Source organism: Phlebotomus papatasi, chromosome 1 (genome assembly GCF_024763615.1).
Source record: "Phlebotomus papatasi isolate M1 chromosome 1, Ppap_2.1, whole genome shotgun sequence".
Classification (NCBI taxonomy): domain Eukaryota; kingdom Metazoa; phylum Arthropoda; class Insecta; order Diptera; family Psychodidae; genus Phlebotomus; species Phlebotomus papatasi.
Genome location: NC_077222.1, coordinates 89661159 through 89679764, shown reverse-complemented (window position 1 = coordinate 89679764; position 18606 = coordinate 89661159). Strand labels below are relative to the sequence as shown.

Sequence of the window (18606 nt, the reverse complement as noted above, 5' to 3'; positions counted from 1 at the left end):
TTTGGTCGTTTTTGGGATTTTGACATTCGGAATTTTGACTTTTCGGAATTTTGGTCCTCTCGAGATTTTGACTTTTCCGGATTGTGACCCTTTCGGACTTTGACAATCGGGATTTTGATTTTTTTGGAATTTTGACTTTTTTTGGGTTTTGGTCCTTTCGGACTTTTCGTCATTTCGGGATTTTCACATTGGAAATTTGGCTCTCAAGATTTTGGCTTTTCGACACTTTGACCCTTCAGAATTATGAGCTTCCGGTATTTTGGCGTATAAGATTTTGTTTTTCGGGATTTTAGTCGTTTCGGGATTTCGAACTTTTTTGAGATTTTGACTTTTTGGGATTTTGGACCGTGTAGTATTATGGCTTTTTAGGATTTTGACCAATTCAGGATTTTAACTATGCGGGATTTCGATCAATTCGAGATTTTGGTCTTTTCGAGATTTTGGCTTTCGGTTTTTTGATCAGGACCCCTTCGGAACACCTTTTAAATCAGAAAAACTTCATTAAATCCAAATTCACATCACTCTCTTTTTTTCTCAATCGATTTTTATATTTTTATCTAACTCTTTCGCACTCTTCTTCATCTTTTGACCATCACAGCAAATAAAATTTAGTTTATTTTAATTTTGAATGTCAAATAATAAGATTGACATATGCAAAACGACTGGGAAAACGATGTGTATTTTGATTTCATGAAATTTTCCTGGTTTAAAAGGTGTCATAAAATTCTATACTGCCAAATTTTATCAGTAGTTTACTGACCAAATTCAATTTTTACTACTCAGTTATACAAATCCAAATTTAAAATTATTTTTACAACATGTTTGTTAATTAAATACAATCAAATCCGCGCTTTCCATTCATTTTATATTAATAACAATTCAAATATTATAAATTTGCAAATATAAATGAATGAATTATAAACTATTCCCATGCACTAACACATCATTTACTTGGAAATTAACTAAAAATATACATACAGCAAATGTTGAAAATCACAAATTAACAGCGGTTAAATAATTGGAGTTTGCAAAAGTATTTTGATTGTACAACAATGTAAATGAATAATAAATGAATAATAATCCATCAAATACGTATTAAGCAGCTTAATCAGTTTTTTGTGTTTTGGGACTAAAAGTTTAAATTGAAAAACAAAACTATATTTTCCATATGTTGCACTATAACAATAAGTACCATTGAAACTTTGAGTAATTAAGAGAGCTTTGTAATAAAATCTAGTGTAGAAGGAAAAGAAATTCACCTCATAAAATACATCTTTATTCCATTTCTAAAGATTTTATGGGAAAGTAAAAGAAATCAGTGGAAAAGTTTTATCAACCCTTTTCCCTCTATTGAATTTTCTTTTGGTTCACATTTTCATGAGACTTCTAGCCATCACTCTCATGTTCTCTGAACTTGTTGAAATTAATTTCAGAAAATTTTTACCCTTGTCAAACACACCTCTATATTACCTGAACTCTGTCAATCTTCCGATAATGGATAACGTAATTTTTCATTCATGCCGTAGAAGAGACCTCATAAAGATTGTGGGTTTTTTTGTTCCATTTCAAACAGTTAACTGAAGGAAATTGAGTTAAGACTTGCGATACAATGAAACGGAAAAGTGACTTCTGTATCAGTGCAAGTAATTGTATTACAGCAATTAATAATATCTAAAGACGAGGATTCCGACATTTATGACGAGATTTTCTTGAAGCTCTGGATGAGAATGATTTATTTCATCCTTTGCTTGGCTCCAAAAATAGCCCCATACCGTCAGAACTTTGATACAACGTAGCATGGCATTTTGAGGCCTTAATTTTGTGGGCATTTCGAAGAAATATCTCTCTCTCTCTGGCAAATTGTTCACAAATTAACACCGGTGATAACAAGGGAAGCAAAACTCTATAAAAGTCCCAGGTACACATGACAGTGTGGTTATTTGAACATAGTCACTCTTACAACTATGAAAGTTACCGTTCTGCTGCTCCTTTGTGGCCTCTTGGCAGTCGAAGGTGAGTATACCATCTGCATACAGCATATTTTCATCACAATGCCAAAACTTCCAAACAACCCCCCTATATACCTCAACAATATTTCCTTTCAGGACGATACAGTATACCCCGACGCCAAAGTCGCCCAAGACCTCCCTCAGACAGCTTTATTGTAGGCGGAGAAGATGCTGCCGTAGGCCAGTTTCCATGGATTGGAGCACTTCAGTATGATGGATACGGTCAATTCTGTGGTGGTTCTGTCATCTCAGACCACTGGCTCATCACTGCTGCCCATTGCCCAGAGGGACTCTCAGCTATTTACGTAATGTGCAACTTTTAGTGTCCTTCTTAAACTCACATTTGCATCCCCAATTCAAACACAAAATAAACTACTGCCAACTATTACGATTATACGCGCACTTAAAACAAAAGTTATAGTGATATCAAAGATCGGATAGGCTTTTAGTGCGATTTTTAAGTGACTAAATAAAAGATCAAGTGCCTTGTTTTAAAGACTGTGAAAGCTCAAAATAAGAATAAGGTTTCTTAAAAAAAATCTCAAATGGTTAAAGTTCAGCAAGCCCTAATCAAGGTTGCATCAGACGATCTCCAAAGATCTCCACCTTAACACGTGTTGAAAGTGTTCGTTGACTTCATTAAGAGTGGAATTACATTGGACTTGCACTATCAATAACGTGATTAGGGCAACTCTATCAAAACCCGGTGGTGAGACGTTGCGTTGCCTTGTTGATAACAGCAAAACAATTTAGCAGTGACCTTACTTAAGCCTTCAGACGTCCTGTTACGCACAATTATCGATATTACGACTTAACTGATTGGAATTGAATGGCTTTGTAGACGAACTTGGAGAAGTTCAAAACCATTCTTAAATCCTAACATATTGGTAGTAACGACCTTCTTTGAATATAACCGTGTGCAAGAGATGACGTAACAAGGGCCAGTTAAACCAGATACACGACGTGTTACATTATTTGCCATTACGACATAATTAAAAAGCAAGATTTTTGGATTAATTTGAACAAACTTAAAGTAACTTTTAAAATTAAATAGTAGCAGTTTAGTTATTTCATAGCTCAACTTCTTAACCCGGCCTTCAATCTGGGTTATCCTTATGCCCACTTCAGTCTCAAAAATCTAAATAACAAGCAATTTTATTGATTTTTCAAAATCTAATGCATCAATTGCCCTTAATATCTAATCCTAAACAACAATTTCCTAAAAAATCGTGCCTGATAAGTAATTAGTGAAGTTAAGCCAGATGGCTAAGCGTTAGATCTGAAGCCCGTATTAGGGCCACCGACATCTGAATCGTGATTACACGAGCAGAGTGATTGGTAGAAATACACAAATTTTTACGTAGATTTATCGAAATTATGATCTCTAGTATTTGCAGTTGGCTTTAAAGAAACGTTAAAGTATTTCCAAACTCGGAAACGGTTTTCAGACTAGAGGTTCAGTCCAATTCCCGAAGGTCATAAAATCCTAAGTAGAAAGCAATTTTACTAGTTTTTCCAGATCTAATAGATCGTTTATACTTAATAATTATAAGTCAAACTTTTCCAAAAAAAAAACTTGACAGATATTTATATAAAAGATTTAAGCCATATGGTTAAACCCGTGTTAAATAATACTGGCTAGAAGATACCAGTAAATAAGTCCAACAAATCCAAATAGACAGTTAAACTTACGACTGATCGAAAATACCAATTAGGACTTCCTGGACTAGGACTTGGCTTGTTCACAATTGCTGTGCCATTAAGTTATAATTGTTCAACCAGAATCATTATTCTACTTCTGGTTCCTTTATGAGCCAAAAGTATTTCGGGCTTTCTGGATCCCGTTTCAAAACGGAAGTATCAGACCACCCAAATTATCTGAAGAGGATGTAAATGTAATATGAAAAGTTTAAAACCATTCAAAATGCAAATTGCAAGACCGACTTATTCGATAACTATTAACCCAGTTAACGGTCGAAGATACTGATCATTATCGTGATGGTTATTTCCTCCGATGGGGTTGGAAAATACGTGACTCCTTCAGTTCTCCGTTTTTGAATATCACCGTTAATTCAAACAAGAACTGATACCACTGTATCTTTTTTGGTACTGGAAATGAATCTTTTTTGCTACTGAATAGTTTCGGCCCAATGAGTTTATTTCGTAGTGAAGAAAACACGGGACTTATCTTTGGTTTCTTCTCTACTTTCTCAAAACCGATGTTTCGTTTGGGTGTAACTCCTTTCTCGAGTATGGGAATTATTGGGATAGACAACAATAACCTTCGTGACATTTTCTATCCCATCTAATACCTGAGGAAAGCGCTTCCGAAACGAAGGTTTTGAACCTTTTCAGAAAGTGAAAAAGAACCAAAGGTCGTTCCCATGTTTTATTCTTTACGGATTCTTTTCTTCGGTTAGATTAGATTAGAAGCCTAGCCTCAAAATTCTTTGATCCATGAAATTCTACTAAAAAAGAAGCACCTAATAAACTTGTTTTGCAATCCGGACAGATGACTGTAAGGATCGGTTCTCGCTACCACGATACTGGAGGTCAGGTTCATCGAATGATCCGTTACATCATGCATCCTCAATACTACATTGAATCAATGTACGATTTCGACGTGGCCGTTGCCGAAATAGAGGGAGTTATGGGAGGACCTAACATCAGACCAATACCCCTAACGGACGTTGAACCCCTTCCTCCACAACGAGTCTTTGTGGCCGGATGGGGTGCTCTGGAATGGCAGGGTATAGGACCCCAAATCCTCCAGTTTGTCAGTATTCCCGTTGTAGACCGTCAAGTGTGCGCAGATGCAGGATATGGTTACTACATTCGAGACAAGTAAGAAATCACCATCGATCTCCCTGTCGAGATTTCCCATACCCTAAACCTTCTTCCTTCACACCGAACCAAAACCACCAGAAAAAAAAGAATCATTTAAATAGATGCGAAGAGAAACTGCCAATTTATCATGATGCTTGTGCCATTCAATAAATTTCTCGCTCTCATATCTCATCTGAAAACTCATACCCTCTTATCTTTTCTCTCCTAGTATGTTCTGTGCTGGAGAATATGGACGTGATTCCTGCCAAGGTACGATATTCAATGCGACAATTCTTTTTCAACACCCATTACAAATGATGACAGACAATTCATAACCATTTCACGTTCAACTTGCGCTCTTCATAATCCCTCACCGAATATTTCTCTATCTAATTCTCCTCTTCACATTTCTTGCAGGTGACAGCGGTGGACCATTGGTAAATTTATTGAATTTGCAGACCAATCGGACTGTTTTTTTTTAATATTAATTGATCTGACTGAAAAATCAACTCTGTACATTTCTCTTCTAGACTGACGCTAGCAACAGACTTGTGGGATTAGTCAGTTGGGGCAATGGATGTGCCTGGGAAGGCTGGCCAGGTGTCAACACAAATATCGCTTATCCCGGTGTGAGGGACTTCATCAGAAATCACACAGGAATCTAAAAAAAAATGTACACTCTATGTTGCATCCCATTCCCGCATCATTTCCTCAACAAATTCAATTTGTTGACATTTTTTTTCGTCACTTTCAACCCCTTCCACGTGATTTCCTCCTCTCTTTTTCTGCACAATAAAGCAAAGAGCTTTTTAATACGATGTGGAGAGTCAATAATAGGTATACCAGGATGAAAGAACTACCGGGGGAGACATAAGGAAATACAGAGAAATTGAGAGAAAAAAATTACTTTCTTTTCTACATCCCACCCACCACACGCCCATCCCTTGTTCAAACCAACGGACTTTTATGTTACACTCATTTCCCCCATTTATTGGAAATTTAATTGATTTGGAAAAGAGCTTTTATGGGAAAAACTTTTATTAAATACCTTTGAAAGAAACACGATACAAGGTAAAATAAATACAATTTCCCTTTGGGTATAGTGTGCCAAGAATGTTTACAAAGTCTTTACGACCAAATGTACGTTCGCATATTGATATCAAATAGAGTTAGTGAGTAGCTCATTTAAATTAAACTACTTAGTCACTTTTCATATCCAATATAGCTTAAGGAATTTGATGATTTATTTACATTTTCATAAATAAAGCGTGTGCATGAAATAATTCCTCCGGAAGATTGAGAAATACTGGGGAATTTTGACGACAAATCTGAGTGAGGAAGAAGGGTCAAACAGTCGAAAACTTGCCGGATTTCTAGAGGAAGTGGAAGAAAGCCATCCATTACCTTGGAGATGGGTTTGTCAACTGCCTAATGAAGGGAATTAAGAAGAAAGTACGAGAACTCGGCGCGAAGCCATTGGTCTAAAAAAAACCGAAATTTCAGCGTACACACGCTTTTTTTACGATCAGTTTATGCGTAACGTACAAAAACTTTTGTTTCGTAAATATGTTTTCAAGAGTATTCGCATGAAAGAACGTGACCAAACTGAAGAGTCTCGGAAGTAGAGAGTGCTTTCCAATCTAAAGGTTCGGGCTACTTTTGCCTCCCCGGTGAAGCAAAAAGGTGTGAATTCAACTCCAGCACCAAGGAGATTGAAATATCACCAACAGTGTCTTCCAAAGGCTGAGACGTCAGAGAATAGGGAAGAACCTTTGTGGAACTCCTTGGAGGAGTTCTGGATGCAGACGGAACAGGAAATTCGAGCAACCAAGGATCTGTTGGACACTACAGAGAAAAGTTCAGAGGACGACGCAGAGCAGGGAAATCACGCTTCTACGTGATCTCGGGCAATCTACGAGAACTACCAGCTGGCCCACCGGATTGCTTGTCAATCCAGGGTCCCGCCAGGGAGATACCGCTACTTGTTGAGTACCAGAGGAGCGGGTCTAATTCTGGTATGTTCATCGACACCTCTCCAGCTTTGCTACGCTCCCCGGTAGCAAACCCGCAACAGTCACCGCTACCCTTCCAGCCCCCGCATCGTTTCAGATACCATACCGAGGCCCCAGGAGCAGGGTGTGAGAGTTACCACATGCTGGGTACAATTTGCACAGTGTGCCACCCTGCTACACGAGCCTCTTCCATCCCCCAGAAGCATTGACTCTGGCAGAAAAAAGGAAAGAGCCCAGCAAAGAAAGCAGAGCACCCAAACCGCTCTGTACCTCCAATTTTTATTATGAGATTACAATAAATGAATTGGATAAACTATACCAAAGAATTGTAAATTCAATTGGATACTCTTGGGATTTTAATCCATATGTTTTATGCAAATCATTCGTCAAATTGAAACAGAAATTTACGTTTTCTTTTTTTTTATTTCATAACTAATTGAGTAATTAGTGTCAATGAAAATTTTCTTATGGATTAAGTTTGTGACAGTGCTACCATCACCCAGCTTGGAAAATTCTCACAAAGAATGTTGCAGAAAAATTATTTGACATCTTTGGAAACTTTTGCAATTTCCTTCATCATTTTTCCAGTCATCTTTCTCATTTTTCTCATGGATGTTTTTTTTTTACTATCCACCCCTTCAGTCATTAACTAACATAAGTTTTCAATTTTTTTTTTATGCCAACTTTGGGGAGTCTATCTCTTCTAGTTTAGGAGATATTCGCGTTTAAAGATTTGCATACAAAATATGCCTAAAAAAAATTTTTTTTGATGCCAACTTTGGGGGGTCTATCTCTTCTAGTTTAGGAGATATTCGCGTTTAAAGATTTGCATACAAAATATGCCTAAAAAAATTTTTTTTGATGCCAACTTTGGGGGGTCTATCTCTTCTAGTTTAGGAGATATTCGCGTTTAAAGATTTGCATACAAAATATGCCTAAAAAAATTTCTTTTTGATGCCAACTTTGGGGGGTCTATCTCTTATAGTTTAGGAGATATTCGCATTCAAAGATTTGCATACAAAATATGCCTAAAAAATTTTTTTTTGATGCCAACTTTGGGGGGTCTATCTCTTCTAGTTTACGAGATATTCGCGTTTAAAGATTTGCATACAAAATATGCCTAAAAAAAATTTTTTTTGATGCCAACTTTGGGGGGTCTATCTCTTATAGTTTAGGAGATATTCGCGTTTAAATATTTGCATACAAAATATGCCTAAAAAAATTTTTTTTTGATGCCAACTTTGGGGGGTCTATCTCTTATAGTTTAGGAGATATTCGCGTTTAAAGATTTGCATACAAAATATGTCTAACAAAATTTTTTTTGATGCCAACTTTGGGGGGTCTATCTCTTCTAGTTTAGGAGATATTCGCGTTTAAAGATTTGCATACAAAATATGCCTAAAATTTTTTTTTTTTGATGCCAACTTTGGGGGGTCTATCTCTTATAGTTTAGGAGATATTCGAGTTTAAAGATTTGCATACAAAATATGCCTAAAAAAATTTTTTTTTGATGCCAACTTTGGGGGGTCTATCTCTTCTAGTTTAGGAGATATTCGCGTTTAAAGATTTGCATACAAAATATGCCTAAAAATTTTTTTTTTTTTGATGCCAACTTTGGGGGGTCTATCTCTTCTAGTTTAGGAGATATTCGCGTTTAAAGATTTGCATACAAAATATGCCTAAAATTTTTTTTTTGATGCCAACTTTGGGGGGTCTATCTCTTATAGTTTACGAGATATTCGCGTTTAAAGATTTGCATACAAAATAGGTCTAAAAAAATTTTTTTTATGCCAACTTTGGGGGGTCTATCTCTTCTAGTTTAGGAGATATTCGCGTTTAAAGATTTGCATACAAAATATGCCTAAAAAAAATTTTTTTTTGATGCCAACTTTGGGGGGTCTATCTCTTCTAGTTTAGGAGATATTCGCGTTTAAAGATTTGCATACAAAATATGCCTAATTTCTTTTTTTGATGCCAACTTTGGGGGGTCTATCTCTTATAGTTTAGGAGATATTCGCGTTTAAAGATTTGCATACAAAATATGCCTAAAAAAAATTTTTTTTGATGCCAACTTTGGGGAGTCTATCTCTTCTAGTTTAGGAGATATTCGCGTTTAAAGATTTGCATACAAAATATGCCTAAAAATTTTTTTTTTTTGATGCCAACTTTGGGGGGTCTATCTCTTCTAGTTTAGGAGATATTCGAGTTTAAAGATTTGCATACAAAATATGCCTAAAAAATGTTTTTTTGTGCCAACTTTGGGGGGTCTATCTCTTCTAGTTTAGGAGATATTCGCGTTTAAAGATTTGCATACAAAATATGCCTAAAAAAATTTTTTTTTGATGCCAACTTTGAGGAGTCTATCTCTTCTAGTTTAGGAGATATTCGCGTTTAAAGATTTGCATACAAAATATGCCTAAAAATTTTTTTTTTTTTTGATGCCAACTTTGGGGGGTCTATCTCTTCTAGTTTAGGAGATATTCGAGTTTAAAGATTTGCATACAAAATATGCCTAAAAAAATGTTTTTTGATGCCAACTTTGGGGGGTCTATCTCTTATAGTTTAGGAGATATTCGCGTTTAAAGATTGGCATACAAAATATGCCTAAAAAAATTTTTTTTTGATGCCAACTTTGGGGAGTCTATCTCTTCTAGTTTAGGAGATATTCGCGTTTAAAGATTTGCATACAAAATATGCCTAAAAAAATTTTTTTTTTTTTATGCCAACTTTGGGGGGTCTATCTCTTCTAGTTTAGGAGATATTCGAGTTTAAAGATTTGCATACAAAATATGCCTAAAAAAATTTTTTTTTGATGCCAACTTTGGGGAGTCTATCTCTTCTAGTTTAGGAGATATTCGCGTTTAAAGATTTGCATACAAAATATGCCTAAAAAATTTTTTTTTTTTTGATGCCAACTTTGGGGGGTCTATCTCTTATAGTTTAGGAGATATTCGCGTTTAAAGATTTGCATACAAAATATGCCTAAAAAAATTTTTTTTTGATGCCAACTTTGGGGAGTCTATCTCTTCTAGTTTAGGAGATATTCGCGTTTAAAGATTTGCATACAAAATATGCCTAAAAATTTTTTTTTTTGATGCCAACTTTGGGGGGTCTATCTCTTCTAGTTTAGGAGATATTCGAGTTTAAAGATTTGCATACAAAATATGCCTAAAAAATGTTTTTTTGTGCCAACTTTGGGGGGTCTATCTCTTCTAGTTTAGGAGATATTCGCGTTTAAAGATTTGCATACAAAATATGCCTAAAAAAATTTTTTTTTGATGCCAACTTTGAGGAGTCTATCTCTTCTAGTTTAGGAGATATTCGCGTTTAAAGATTTGCATACAAAATATGCCTAAAAATTTTTTTTTTTTTTGATGCCAACTTTGGGGGGTCTATCTCTTCTAGTTTAGGAGATATTCGAGTTTAAAGATTTGCATACAAAATATGCCTAAAAAAAATTTTTTTTTGATGCCAACTTTGGGGGGTCTATCTCTTCTAGTTTAGGAGATATTCGCGTTTAAAGATTTGCATACAAAATATGCCTAATTTCTTTTTTTGATGCCAACTTTGGGGGGTCTATCTCTTATAGTTTAGGAGATATTCGCGTTTAAAGATTTGCATACAAAATATGCCTAAAAAAATTTTTTTTTGATGCCAACTTTGGGGAGTCTATCTCTTCTAGTTTAGGAGATATTCGCGTTTAAAGATTTGCATACAAAATATGCCTAAAAATTTTTTTTTTTTGATGCCAACTTTGGGGGGTCTATCTCTTCTAGTTTAGGAGATATTCGAGTTTAAAGATTTGCATACAAAATATGCCTAAAAAATGTTTTTTTGTGCCAACTTTGGGGGGTCTATCTCTTCTAGTTTAGGAGATATTCGCGTTTAAAGATTTGCATACAAAATATGCCTAAAAAAATTTTTTTTTGATGCCAACTTTGAGGAGTCTATCTCTTCTAGTTTAGGAGATATTCGCGTTTAAAGATTTGCATACAAAATATGCCTAAAAATTTTTTTTTTTTTTGATGCCAACTTTGGGGGGTCTATCTCTTCTAGTTTAGGAGATATTCGAGTTTAAAGATTTGCATACAAAATATGCCTAAAAAAATGTTTTTTGATGCCAACTTTGGGGGGTCTATCTCTTATAGTTTAGGAGATATTCGCGTTTAAAGATTGGCATACAAAATATGCCTAAAAAAATTTTTTTTTGATGCCAACTTTGGGGAGTCTATCTCTTCTAGTTTAGGAGATATTCGCGTTTAAAGATTTGCATACAAAATATGCCTAAAAAAATTTTTTTTTTTTGATGCCAACTTTGGGGGGTCTATCTCTTCTAGTTTAGGAGATATTCGAGTTTAAAGATTTGCATACAAAATATGCCTAAAAAAATTTTTTTTTGATGCCAACTTTGGGGAGTCTATCTCTTCTAGTTTAGGAGATATTCGCGTTTAAAGATTTGCATACAAAATATGCCTAAAAAATTTTTTTTTTTTTGATGCCAACTTTGGGGGGTCTATCTCTTATAGTTTAGGAGATATTCGCGTTTAAAGATTTGCATACAAAATATGCCTAAAAAAATTTTTTTTTGATGCCAACTTTGGGGAGTCTATCTCTTCTAGTTTAGGAGATATTCGCGTTTAAAGATTTGCATACAAAATATGCCTAAAAATTTTTTTTTTTGATGCCAACTTTGGGGGGTCTATCTCTTCTAGTTTAGGAGATATTCGAGTTTAAAGATTTGCATACAAAATATGCCTAAAAAAATGTTTTTTGATGCCAACTTTGGGGGGTCTATCTCTTATAGTTTAGGAGATATTCGCGTTTAAAGATTGGCATACAAAATATGCCTAAAAAAATTTTTTTTTGATGCCAACTTTGGGGGGTCTATCTCTTCTAGTTTAGGAGATATTCGCGTTTAAAGATTTGCATACAAAATATGCCTAAAAAAATTTTTTTTTGATGCCAACTTTGAGGAGTCTATCTCTTCTAGTTTAGGAGATATTCGCGTTTAAAGATTTGCATACAAAATATGCCTAAAAATTTTTTTTTTTTTTTGATGCCAACTTTGGGGGGTCTATCTCTTCTAGTTTAGGAGATATTCGAGTTTAAAGATTTGCATACAAAATATGCCTAAAAAAATGTTTTTTGATGCCAACTTTGGGGGGTCTATCTCTTATAGTTTAGGAGATATTCGCGTTTAAAGATTTGCATACAAAATATGCCTAAAAAAATGTTTTTTTATGCCAACTTTGGGGGGTCTATCTCTTATAGTTTAGGAGATATTCGCGTTTAAAGATTTGCATACAAAATATGCCTAAAATTTTTTTTTTGATGCCAACTTTGGGGGGTCTATCTCTTATAGTTTACGAGATATTCGCGTTTAAAGATTTGCATACAAAATAGGTCTAAAAAAATTTTTTTTATGCCAACTTTGGGGGGTCTATCTCTTATAGTTTACGAGATATTCGCGTTTAAAGATTTGCATACAAAATATGCCTAAAAAAATTTTTTTTTGATGCCAACTTTGGGGGGTCTATCTCTTCTAGTTTAGGAGATATTCACGTTTAAAGATTTGCATACAAAATAGGTCTAAAAAAATTTTTTTTATGCCAACTTTGGGGGGTCTATCTCTTCTAGTTTAGGAGATATTCGCGTTTAAAGATTTGCATACAAAATATGCCTAAAAAAAATTTTTTTTATGCCAACTTTGGGGGGTCTATCTCTTCTAGTTTAGGAGATATTCGCGTTTAAAGATTTGCATACAAAATATGCCTAATTTCTTTTTTTGATGCCAACTTTGGGGGGTCTATCTCTTATAGTTTAGGAGATATTCGCGTTTAAAGATTTGCATACAAAATATGCCTAAAAAAATTTTTTTTTGATGCCAACTTTGGGGAGTCTATCTCTTCTAGTTTAGGAGATATTCGCGTTTAAAGATTTGCATACAAAATATGCCTAAAAATTTTTTTTTTTTGATGCCAACTTTGGGGGGTCTATCTCTTCTAGTTTAGGAGATATTCGAGTTTAAAGATTTGCATACAAAATATGCCTAAAAAATGTTTTTTTGTGCCAACTTTGGGGGGTCTATCTCTTCTAGTTTAGGAGATATTCGCGTTTAAAGATTTGCATACAAAATATGCCTAAAAAAATTTTTTTTTGATGCCAACTTTGAGGAGTCTATCTCTTCTAGTTTAGGAGATATTCGCGTTTAAAGATTTGCATACAAAATATGCCTAAAAATTTTTTTTTTTTTTGATGCCAACTTTGGGGGGTCTATCTCTTCTAGTTTAGGAGATATTCGAGTTTAAAGATTTGCATACAAAATATGCCTAAAAAAATGTTTTTTGATGCCAACTTTGGGGGGTCTATCTCTTATAGTTTAGGAGATATTCGCGTTTAAAGATTGGCATACAAAATATGCCTAAAAAAATTTTTTTTTGATGCCAACTTTGGGGAGTCCATCTCTTCTAGTTTAGGAGATATTCGCGTTTAAAGATTTGCATACAAAATATGCCTAAAAAAATTTTTTTTTTTTGATGCCAACTTTGGGGGGTCTATCTCTTCTAGTTTAGGAGATATTCGAGTTTAAAGATTTGCATACAAAATATGCCTAAAAAAATTTTTTTTTGATGCCAACTTTGGGGAGTCTATCTCTTCTAGTTTAGGAGATATTCGCGTTTAAAGATTTGCATACAAAATATGCCTAAAAAATTTTTTTTTTTTTGATGCCAACTTTGGGGGGTCTATCTCTTATAGTTTAGGAGATATTCGCGTTTAAAGATTTGCATACAAAATATGCCTAAAAAAATTTTTTTTTGATGCCAACTTTGGGGAGTCTATCTCTTCTAGTTTAGGAGATATTCGCGTTTAAAGATTTGCATACAAAATATGCCTAAAAATTTTTTTTTTTGATGCCAACTTTGGGGGGTCTATCTCTTCTAGTTTAGGAGATATTCGAGTTTAAAGATTTGCATACAAAATATGCCTAAAAAAATGTTTTTTGATGCCAACTTTGGGGGGTCTATCTCTTATAGTTTAGGAGATATTCGCGTTTAAAGATTGGCATACAAAATATGCCTAAAAAAATTTTTTTTTGATGCCAACTTTGGGGGGTCTATCTCTTCTAGTTTAGGAGATATTCGCGTTTAAAGATTTGCATACAAAATATGCCTAAAAAAATTTTTTTTTGATGCCAACTTTGAGGAGTCTATCTCTTCTAGTTTAGGAGATATTCGCGTTTAAAGATTTGCATACAAAATATGCCTAAAATTTTTTTTTTTTTTTTGATGCCAACTTTGGGGGGTCTATCTCTTCTAGTTTAGGAGATATTCGAGTTTAAAGATTTGCATACAAAATATGCCTAAAAAAATGTTTTTTGATGCCAACTTTGGGGGGTCTATCTCTTATAGTTTAGGAGATATTCGCGTTTAAAGATTTGCATACAAAATATGCCTAAAAAAATGTTTTTTTATGCCAACTTTGGGGGGTCTATCTCTTATAGTTTAGGAGATATTCGCGTTTAAAGATTTGCATACAAAATATGCCTAAAATTTTTTTTTTTGATGCCAACTTTGGGGGGTCTATCTCTTATAGTTTACGAGATATTCGCGTTTAAAGATTTGCATACAAAATAGGTCTAAAAAAATTTTTTTTATGCCAACTTTGGGGGGTCTATCTCTTATAGTTTACGAGATATTCGCGTTTAAAGATTTGCATACAAAATATGCCTAAAAAAATTTTTTTTTGATGCCAACTTTGGGGGGTCTATCGCTTCTAGTTTAGGAGATATTTACGTTTAAAGATTTGCATACAAAATAGGTCTAAAAAAATTTTTTTTGATGCCAACTTTGGGGGGTCTATCTCTTCTAGTTTAGGAGATATTCGCGTTTAAAGATTTGCATACAAAATATGCCTAAAAAAAATTTTTTTTATGCCAACTTTGGGGGGTCTATCTCTTCTAGTTTAGGAGATATTCGCGTTTAAAGATTTGCATACAAAATATGCCTAAAAAAATTTTTTTTTGATGCCAACTTTGGGGGGTCTATCTCTTCTAGTTTACGAGATATTCGCGTTTAAAGATTTGCATACAAAATAGGTCTAAAAAAATTTTTTTTATGCCAACTTTGGGGGGTCTATCTCTTATAGTTTACGAGATATTCGCGTTTAAAGATTTGCATACAAAATATGCCTAAAAAAATTTTTTTTTGATGCCAACTTTGGGGGGTCTATCTCTTCTAGTTTAGGAGATATTCACGTTTAAAGATTTGCATACAAAATAGGTCTAAAAAAATTTTTTTTGATGCCAACTTTGGGGGGTCTATCTCTTCTAGTTTAGGAGATATTCGCGTTTAAAGATTTGCATACAAAATATGCCTAAAAAAATGTTTTTTTATGCCAACTTTGGGGGGTCTATCTCTTATAGTTTAGGAGATATTCGCGTTTAAAGATTTGCATACAAAATATGCCTAAAATTTTTTTTTTGATGCCAGCTTTGGGGGGTCTATCTCTTATAGTTTACGAGATATTCGCGTTTAAAGATTTGCATACAAAATAGGTCTAAAAAAATTTTTTTTATGCTAACTTTGGGGGGTCTATCTCTTATAGTTTACGAGATATTCGCGTTTAAAGATTTGCATACAAAATATGCCTAAAAAAATTTTTTTTTGATGCCAACTTTGGGGGGTCTATCTCTTCTAGTTTAGGAGATATTCACGTTTAAAGATTTGCATACAAAATAGGTCTAAAAAAATTTTTTTTGATGCCAACTTTGGGGGGTCTATCTCTTATAGTTTAGGAGATATTCGCGTTTAAAGATTTGCATACAAAATATGCCTAAAAAAAATTTTTTTTATGCCAACTTTGGGGGGTCTATCTCTTCTAGTTTAGGAGATATTCGCGTTTAAAGATTTGCATACAAAATATGCCTAAAAAAATTTTTTTTTTGATGCCAACTTTGGGGGGTCTATCTCTTCTAGTTTACGAGATATTCGCGTTTAAAGATTTGCATACAAAATAGGTCTAAAAAATTTTTTTTGATGCCAACTTTGGGGGGTCTATCTCTTCTAGTTTAGGAGATATTCGCGTTTAAAGATTTGCATACAAAATATGCCTAAAAAATTTTTTTTTTTTTATGCCAACTTTGGGGGGTCTATCTCTTCTAGTTTAGGAGATATTCGCGTTTAAAGATTTGCATACAAAATATGCCTAAAAAAATGTTTTTTGATGCCAACTTTGGGGGGTCTATCTCTTATAGTTTAGGAGATATTCGCGTTTAAAGATTTGCATACAAAATATGCCTAAAAAAATGTTTTTTGATGCCAACTTTGGGGGGTCTATCTCTTATAGTTTACGAGATATTCGCGTTTAAAGATTTGCATACAAAATATGCCTAAAAAAATTTTTTTTTGATGCCAACTTTGGGGGGTCTATCTCTTCTAGTTTAGGAGATATTCACGTTTAAAGATTTGCATACAAAATAGGTCTAAAAAAATTTTTTTTGATGCCAACTTTGGGGGGTCTATCTCTTATAGTTTAGGAGATATTCGCGTTTAAAGATTTGCATACAAAATATGCCTAAAAAAAATTTTTTTTATGCCAACTTTGGGGGGTCTATCTCTTCTAGTTTAGGAGATATTCGCGTTTAAAGATTTGCATACAAAATATGCCTAAAAAAATTTTTTTTTTGATGCCAACTTTGGGGGGTCTATCTCTTCTAGTTTACGAGATATTCGCGTTTAAAGATTTGCATACAAAATAGGTCTAAAAAATTTTTTTTGATGCCAACTTTGGGGGGTCTATCTCTTCTAGTTTAGGAGATATTCGCGTTTAAAGATTTGCATACAAAATATGCCTAAAAAAAATTTTTTTTTTTATGCCAACTTTGGGGGGTCTATCTCTTCTAGTTTAGGAGATATTCGCGTTTAAAGATTTGCATACAAAATATGCCTAAAAAAATGTTTTTTGATGCCAACTTTGGGGGGTCTATCTCTTCTAGTTTAGGAGATATTCGAGTTTAAAGATTTGCATACAAAATATGCCTAAAAAAATGTTTTTTGATGCCAACTTTGGGGGGTCTATCTCTTATAGTTTAGGAGATATTCGCGTTTAAAGATTTGCATACAAAATATGCCTAAAATTTTTTTTTGATGCCAACTTTGGGGGGTCTATCTCTTATAGTTTACGAGATATTCGCGTTTAAAGATTTGCATACAAAATAGGTCTAAAAAAATTTTTTTTATGCCAACTTTGGGGGGTCTATCTCTTATAGTTTAGGAGATATTCGCGTTTAAAGATTTGCATACAAAATATGCCTAAAAAAAATTTTTTTTATGCCAACTTTGGGGGGTCTATCTCTTCTAGTTTAGGAGATATTCGCGTTTAAAGATTTGCATACAAAATATGCCTAAAAAAATTTTTTTTTGATGCCAACTTTGGGGGGTCTATCTCTTCTAGTTTACGAGATATTCGCGTTTAAAGATTTGCATACAAAATAGGTCTAAAAAAATTTTTTTGATGCCAACTTTGGGGGGTCTATCTCTTCTAGTTTAGGAGATATTCGCGTTTAAAGATTTGCATACAAAATATGCCTAAAAAAAATTTTTTTTGATGCCAACTTTGGGGGGTCTATCTCTTCTAGTTTAGGAGATATTCACGTTTAAAGATTTGCATACAAAATAGGCCTAAAATTTTTTTTTTGATGCCAACTTTGGGGGGTGTATCTCTTCTAGTTTAGGAGATATTCGCGTTTAAAGATTTGCATACAAAATATGCCTAAAAAATTTTTTTTTTTTGATGCCAACTTTGGGGGGTCTATCTCTTATAGTTTAGGAGATATTCGCGTTTAAAGATTTGCATACAAAATAGGCCTAAAAAAATTTTCTTTTGATGCCAACTTTGGGGGGTCTATCTCTTATAGTTTAGGAGATATTCGCGTTTAAAGATTTGCATACAAAATATGCCTAAAAAAATTTTTTTTTTGATGCCAACTTTGGGGGGTCTATCTCTTCTAGTTTAGGAGATATTCGCGTTTAAAGATTTGCATACAAAATAGGCCTAAAAAAATTTTCTTTTGATGCCAACTTTGGGGGGTCTATCTCTTATAGTTTAGGAGATATTCGCGTTTAAAGATTTGCATACAAAATATGCCTAAAAAAAATTTTTTTTTTATGCCAACTTTGGGGGGTCTATCTCTTCTAGTTTAGGAGATATTCGCGTTTAAAGATTTGCATACAAAATAGGTCTAAAAAAATTTTTTTTGATGCCAACTTTGGGGGGTCTATCTCTTCTAGTTTACGAGATATTCGCGTTTAAAGATTTGCATACAAAATATGCCTAAAAAAATTTTTTTTTTGATGCCAACTTTGGGGGGTCTATCTCTTCTAGTTTAGGAGATATTCACGTTTAAAGATTTGCATACAAAATAGGCCTAAAAAAATTTTCTTTTGATGCCAACTTTGGAGGGTCTATCTCTTCTAGTTTAGGAGATATTCGCGTTTAAAGATTTGCATACAAAATATGCCTAAAAAAATTTTTTTTTTAATGCCAACTTTGGGGGGTCTATCTCTTCTAGTTTAGGAGATATTCGCGTTTAAAGATTTGCATACAAAATATGCCTAAAATTTTTTTTTTTTTTTTTTGATGCCAACTTTGGGGTGTCTATCTCTTCTAGTTTAGGAGATATTCGAGTTTAAAGATTTGCATACAAAATATGCCTAAAAAAATGTTTTTTGATGCCAACTTTGGGGGGTCTATCTCTTATA

At 33.9% G+C, this 18606-nt stretch overlaps 2 protein-coding genes across 9 annotated transcripts in view; one reads left to right on the top strand and one right to left on the bottom strand.

Moving 5' to 3' along the window:
• LOC129809656 (low-density lipoprotein receptor-like) overlaps positions 1-18606 on the bottom strand; it is a 287351-nt gene that overhangs the window by 199778 nt on the left and 68967 nt on the right. The window lies entirely within an intron of this gene.
• On the top strand, positions 123-5738 carry LOC129809689 (trypsin delta-like). Its single transcript, XM_055859715.1, has 6 exons — positions 123-2013; positions 2106-2314; positions 4522-4853; positions 5065-5105; positions 5253-5272; positions 5366-5738. The coding sequence occupies exons 1-6, from the start codon at positions 1965-1967 to the stop codon at positions 5498-5500; spliced, it is 786 nt and encodes a 261-aa protein (XP_055715690.1). The 5' UTR covers positions 123-1964; the 3' UTR covers positions 5501-5738.

What these genes read in the sequence shown, in the direction of transcription:
- LOC129809689 (XM_055859715.1), top strand. Translation starts at nt 1,965, where the DNA reads ATGAAAGTTACCGTTCTGCTGCTCCTTTGTGGCCTCTTGGCAGTCGAA. An exon ending in AGGGACTCTCAGCTATTTAC is followed by an intron (nt 2,315 to 4,521) that starts GTAATGTGCAAC and finishes CAATCCGGACAG; the next exon opens with ATGACTGTAAGGATCGGTTC. An exon ending in GTGACAGCGGTGGACCATTG is followed by an intron (nt 5,273 to 5,365) that starts GTAAATTTATTG and finishes TTTCTCTTCTAG; the next exon opens with ACTGACGCTAGCAACAGACT.